The sequence below is a fragment of the Cucurbita moschata genome, unplaced genomic scaffold (assembly GCF_002738365.1).
Source record: "Cucurbita moschata cultivar Rifu unplaced genomic scaffold, Cmos_1.0 Cmo_Scf00015, whole genome shotgun sequence".
In the NCBI taxonomy this organism is placed as follows: Eukaryota; Viridiplantae; Streptophyta; class Magnoliopsida; order Cucurbitales; family Cucurbitaceae; genus Cucurbita; species Cucurbita moschata.
Window position 1 is genome coordinate 2,639,085 of NW_019268531.1, and position 5,687 is coordinate 2,644,771.

Consider the following 5,687-nt stretch of genomic DNA (forward strand, 5'->3'; position numbering starts at 1 on the left):
TTTTTTTTTTTTTTTTTTTTTTTGTGAGGATTATAGAAAATTTAATATAAATATTGTTGGGGGAAGAAAATTGAATATTGAGGCAGTGGAAGGAGACAAATGTGTCCCGAATACATAAATGTTTTTTTTGGTTTGGTTTGGTTTGGTTTGGTGAGGGTAGAGAATACATAATTATTTATTAAATTAGGACCCCAAGCCTCCTGAATTCCATCACTCCCCTCTGCAAACTGTTTCATCCATCACTATTCACCCCTAATCTTAATGCAATGGTCCCCTGTTTATCCTTTTTTATTTACATACACTAATGTAATACCATATTCTCAGACATTGTGAAAAACAAGTGAAGAGAGTAACATACTAATCATCAATCATTACACAAATATTTGTGTTTAAATGGGTGGAGGGTAGAATGGGCATATTTTTTTTTTATTATGATCTTAATATTTATGAAGAATTTATTATGAATGTATTGAATATTTTACGTGTAGATGATGATAGAAATGAATGATGATAGAAACAAGGAGAAGATGATATGGAAAGAAGACGAGGGGTCTGTCTCCTCTGCCTCCTCCTTCACATCGGACACTGGTGGTTCAGCTTGTCTTGTGTGGTCCGAAACCCCAAGCAATCGGAGAGAAAGCGATGAATCCATGAATTCGGCGCAACCATCGAAGCCATACCCATCCACCAATTGCTTCACACTTAACTCCACATGTTTCCTATGCTCCAACTTTATGAAAAATATAATCTTTTAATTTAAATAAGGAGTAGGGTCGAAAAGATATCATAAAATAATTGCTAAAAAGGAAAACGATGGTGTAGTTTTAGATGATTGATATATGTCGTTATTTAAAAAAGAAAGAAAAAAAGTGGGAGACAAGGATAGTTACTCCAAGTTTGTGTCGAAAATGAAAAGGAAGGGAAATGGAAATGGAAAGCTTGAAATTGAAAGTGGATGGGAAACATAGTCCGACATGTCGGCAACATGGGTGCAGATTAAATAAATTCTGGATGGAAATTCCAAAGAAAAAGGATATTAAAGGAGACTCTTTAATAAATAAGTATATATATTTAGAAAAGAAAAAAAAAAAAAAAATCACCTGAAAAGGCACAAGTGAAGCATCGAACATGGGCTCCGTGCAGTTGAATGGAAGTTTCGCCATCTTTCTTTTAATTTGTTCATATTTACAGATCACCCAACAACATTCAGATCCAGCATTTAATTAACACCCTCTCCAATTTACCTTGAAATTTTAACCCCCCAGGTATCGCTGAAATCCCATTTTTCACCATTTACCTTTCCAAGAGATTTCAGCACTGTGAATACTATGGTAATTATTATGTTGATTTGACGTCACCGAATCTTTTATTTTCCATTATGGCTAAACCTTCAATTTTTAAAACCCACTATTTAATACCTACTCCAATAAATAAAATAAATAAATAAATAAATAAATACACCAACTGTTGTCGTGGTGTGTACAGTAGTTGGATTTTATTACACTCATTCAACTTTAGTTCATTTTAGAAATATATATATTTCTTAAATTTTAAGTAACCGCCCAGACCGACCACTAGTAGATATTATCATTTTTGGACTTTCCTTTCTCAGATCCAAAAAATAGTGTCAGAGTCAAACACCGGACGATGTGCCAGCCTTCTTGCTGTTCCCCGAAGAGAGTAGACACAAGACGGTGTGTCAGTAAGGACGCTAGGCCATAAAAGGAGGTGGATTGTAATGTCCCACATTAGTTGGAGAGGATAATAAACCATCATTTATAAGGATGTGGAAACCTTTACGTAGCAGACGCGTTTTAAAACTTCGAAGGGAAGTCCAAAATGCAAAGGCCAAAGAAGACAATATCTACTAGCTGTGGATTTGGGTCGTTACATCTACAATTTAATTGGGTTTTGGCTTCTGCTTCCAAATTTCTATTCATTATTTACAAAATATCGGGATGATATATATCTATATATATAAATATTAAAATTGTTTGTTTTTCTCTCTCCCTCAATCTTCCCTCCACCATTCATGGATGTCGATCGTGCTTCGTCACCGTCCCTATCTATTGTCACTATCGTCTATTGTGTTCTTTTCCATTTGTCTTATTTATGAATTTTTATTTTGTTGAATTTTAAGCATGACGTAGAACAAACTATACCATAGAGTCTTTTTAAGGTTTATGAAATCTTTAAACAAAGTACGTGACTCTAATAACATGTTAGGAACAACGAATCTCGACTTTGAGCCTAAGTTTTAATAACGTTGTTTTTGGTTTCCAATAATGTTTTGTATTAATAGAAATGTAATTCTTACGTATAAACCAATGTGAGATTCTCCCAACAATTTTCAACAAGTAACATGTATCGTCCACGCTCTTTGACTCTTATTGGTTTGGGTTGACAAGACTTCTTAATGGGTTTGTCTTAGTTCGAGGGCGGTTAGACTAAGTACCCTTCGTTTAGTTAAATTCGTTTGTAAAAAGGAAATCTATGAAAAGGGCAAGAAAGGAATTAGCAACTTTCAAATTTATTGGTATTAAATGGAAAAAAGAATTTGAAAACAAAAGGTGACAAGATTGAAGATTGTGGGAAGGAAGGAGTATGCAGAACACAGTAAATATGGTTCTTCACCACATTCAAAATATACTGTTACACCATCTCCCTCTTCCATCCACTTCAATAAATAACCCCATTTTTTTTTATATTTTTTTTTACCACTCTTCCAATTAATCTCACCATTTAAAGAAGCCACGTGGGGGGTAAATATTATGTACCCCACTGGTTTTATTTGGGCTCAGGCCCATCTAAACTGAACATGGGCTCGGGCCTCCGAATTCACTATTGGGCTCTCGACGCTTGGGCCTCTCCAACCATAATCCATGTTGCTGCTTTCTTGTTCTTTTTAAATAATTTAATAATTTAATAATTTAATTCTTAAAATGGAAAAAAAAAAAAAAACAAAAAACAAAAAATCAGAGATTTTAGTCGATAATTCGGGAAATTTATTAAAAGTGAATATATGAATTGGAACAAAACCAAACCAAAAGGTGTATATTTATTTCAGGAAGGTTTTGAGTTTGTTGTTGTTGAGGAGGAGGAGGAGGAGGAGGTATGCTTGCTGCTCTTTTTTTTCTTTGGTTTCTTTGGAAGTTGTGGCTGCCGAAGCTCCAACGATATGTCCGACGCCGATTGATAGCCTATTGAAACATCAAAATCTGCCCATCCACACACAAATCTACGTTAAATTTGGTCACCATTGTTACACGAATGCGCGACTCTCCACAATTGTATCATATTTCTTGAGTGAGTTAGTTAGTTACAGACCTTGGGAAGGAGTGGACCAATGAGACACGGCAGTTACAGCGGTTGCACTCGAATCTCTTCCTTCACTAACCTCGCCGCCTTTGAATTCCTTGATCTGCGTTATTGGGATCAACATAATTCTTGGGAACAGAAAATTAATTTATTTATTTTTATTGAAGAGGGAGCAGAGCATATACCCAGCTAGGGGCAGAACCGGATGGCGATGAATTATCCAACCCGATGTGAGATACATGCTTCACATCGGTCGGATAACCAATTTCCATCTCGCGATCTTTCATTGCTGCAATCGTATAAACTTTTGAGTTTAGTGATAGTTTAATAGCAGGAAAATTAAAAGAAGAAAAGAAAAAGTTACCGAAAATTTGGGAGACGTATTTGAAACTTTTGTAGATTCCTTTGAGCTTAGAAGACATGGTTGAGAGAGGAAGTGTGATGGAGGTAATTGTGATGGCATTTGTTTGTTAGAAAAGGAATGGGAGAATTAAGGTGGAAGAGAGGAAGGAGGGAAACATGGGTTTCATTTTTAGGATGCAACAAAACCCAGATCATTGAACTGCAAAAGATTTTGAGTATGAGCAAAGTTGAAATCAAGAGGAGAAATGAATGATATAATAATGAGTGCAGGGTGGCATTTGCATTATAATACCTTTAAAGCTTACGTCTTGCCCTACCACATGGATCTGAATTAGTTGTAAGTAAACAAATTGTTATGATCTTTATGTTTGATTCCTGAACGTGTTTTAATTCCATATTTCGTGCATACCATATGGATAACAATGAAATACTGGAAACTCGGAGTTATTGAGCTTGGGATTTTGTTGGGTGATTGGAAGCACGTCGCTGCAATAATACTAATAAATAAATAAATTATGAATGAGAATGATGGTACCCACTAAAGAACAATCGCCATTCGGTCCTGATATGGGAAGCATGATTTGTGATATTAAAACTATATATTAAAAGTTTAGTGATAGCTTCATTTGTATTACCGTACGTTTTATTGAATTTCTGTCTTTTAATCTAAGAGTCGCAATCATATGAGTAGAAAAGAAGTCATAGTTAAACTTCTAAAACTCTAAAAAAAATGAAACCGAGACTAAAGAATGGGAATGTAGACAAAGTTTTTCCGTTTGACGCAAACTGTGTTAGGGTGAACCTAGCAAGATCCTATTGATACGTGGGTATTGAACATAACATAAACCAAACAATCCAAAGTAGATTCAATAAAATCAAAGCAATGGACCGGTAAGAATTCAAAAATATGTGAATATTGTTGTTGAGGATTATTGAGAGGAATAGTCTCACGTTGGCTAATTAAAAAGAAAATCTCTTCGTCAGAATGAAACCTTTTGGAGAAACCAAAAATAAGAACTTAAGCTCAAAGTAGACAATATCATACTGTTATAGAGGTTCGTGATTCTAACAAAACATAGATATAATAATCAAGGATCTAAGGCAGATTGGCGAACAGAATTATAGTAATGGGAAATTCAGAATTATAGTAATGGGAAATTCAGTTTCGTGCTGGACAGCAAAAAGAACTCACCAGGGCCACATTGCCACACCTATATATATATATATATATATATATATATATATATATATATATATAATTCATGAACACCAAAATAATAGGAATGCTATTAGGATAGAATGAGCAAATATCATAAGGGTATCAAGGGTACCTTAATAATTAGCTAGGAAATTTATTATTGGTGATTTGCTGTAAATAGAGTGGGAGTGAAAGGATGAAGATATGATATCAAAACCAAGCAGAGATGGAAGGAACCCAGAACATGAACAGAGATGTCCAAAAGGAACAGGTAAATCTAAATCACAGATATAAAATCCATTTTGTCCAATCAATACTTCTCCCAAATGATGGGAAAACATCAGTCTTTTCGAACAAAATCTTCTGAGTTTAAGCTCTCGTGAGGTTCTAGTAATCAAACATGGTTGAGTTCACCTGAGACAGTTTCCAGTTCTGGTAAGACAGTAGTTTCAGCAAGACGAACTAATACAAGGAACGCGACTAATCAACTGATGATAAATACAAAAATCGTTGTGTTAATCAAAAGCTATAGATCAACACATGGGGTAGTAACATCTTCCAAATAGAAAACATGAGGAAATATCAAGAACCAATATGGCTTATATTGTGATGTCCCATATTGGTTGGGAAGGAGAACAAACCACCATTTATAAGGGTGTGGAAACCTTCCCCTAACAAACGCATTTTAAAGCCTTGAGGGGAAGCCCGAAAGGGAAAGCCCAAAAAGAACAATATCTGCTAGTGGTGGATCTGGGGTGTTACACATATCCCGCACACTCTCTTTGCAAGTGTACCCCCCCCCCCCCCC

General features: G+C 35.3%; 1 protein-coding gene across 2 annotated transcripts; it reads right to left on the reverse strand.

Annotated features, from left to right (window-relative positions):
- Positions 1-3,060: 3,060 nt before the first annotated feature.
- On the reverse strand, positions 3,061-4,167 carry LOC111453375 (CRIB domain-containing protein RIC10-like). Of its 2 annotated transcripts, XM_023094450.1 has the most exons (5): positions 4,091-4,167; positions 3,683-3,880; positions 3,504-3,607; positions 3,328-3,421; positions 3,061-3,218 (listed from the first exon to the last, which is right to left on the reverse strand). In XM_023094450.1, exons 2-5 carry the CDS (start codon positions 3,738-3,740, stop codon positions 3,064-3,066), a joined length of 411 nt encoding a protein of 136 aa, XP_022950218.1. In that variant the 5' UTR covers positions 3,741-3,880; positions 4,091-4,167; the 3' UTR covers positions 3,061-3,063. The 2 variants fall into 2 exon arrangements, with proteins under 2 accessions (XP_022950218.1, XP_022950217.1); XM_023094449.1 differs by having other exon boundaries at positions 3,504-3,880.
- Positions 4,168-5,687: the final 1,520 nt, after the last annotated feature.